Source organism: Austrofundulus limnaeus, unplaced genomic scaffold (assembly GCF_001266775.1).
Source record: "Austrofundulus limnaeus strain Quisiro unplaced genomic scaffold, Austrofundulus_limnaeus-1.0 Scaffold14338, whole genome shotgun sequence".
Taxonomy (NCBI): domain Eukaryota; kingdom Metazoa; phylum Chordata; class Actinopteri; order Cyprinodontiformes; family Rivulidae; genus Austrofundulus; species Austrofundulus limnaeus.
Genome location: NW_013966740.1, coordinates 1 through 404, shown reverse-complemented (window position 1 = coordinate 404; position 404 = coordinate 1). Strand labels below are relative to the sequence as shown.

General features: G+C 41.3%; 1 protein-coding gene across 1 annotated transcript; it reads right to left on the bottom strand.

The window, feature by feature from the left end:
* Nucleotides 1-17: 17 nt before the first annotated feature.
* Nucleotides 18-393, bottom strand: LOC106512801 (zinc finger with UFM1-specific peptidase domain protein; the record flags this gene model as incomplete). The annotated part of the gene is given in 1 exon segment (XM_014001335.1): nucleotides 18-393. A coding segment is annotated over 1 exon segment (170 nt), but the record flags the coding sequence as incomplete, so codon positions are not given.
* Between the last annotated feature and the right edge of the window lie 11 nt (nucleotides 394-404).

Genomic DNA, 404 nt, shown 5'->3' with positions numbered 1-404 from the left:
AGTTATACTTTACACAACATCCCAACTTTTTTTTTGTAACAGAGATTGTAATCTATAATCTAGTTTTTAATAAACTGAATACTGGATTTATTTTATTTTATTTTGGTCTATCATTTGTAAAATTAATAAAAGATAAATCTAGCTGGTTCATTGTGATGAGCACTTCTGTTATGTGTCGCAGGCAGGTGTGATGAACTCAAACCACTAACAGAATGGAAATAACTCACCTGATTCCCAGAGAGGTGAGGAGGACGTAAATCTCTGTGGCTCCGATCCAAGCCCGTGTTCCCTGCAGGCGCTGGTTGAAGTGGGATGCACCCTGAGGGTCGAGGCCTTCTTTCCAGGCCTCCTCTATCATACTCTGAATCCGAGGGATACAAGGCACCACCTTATCTACACGCACG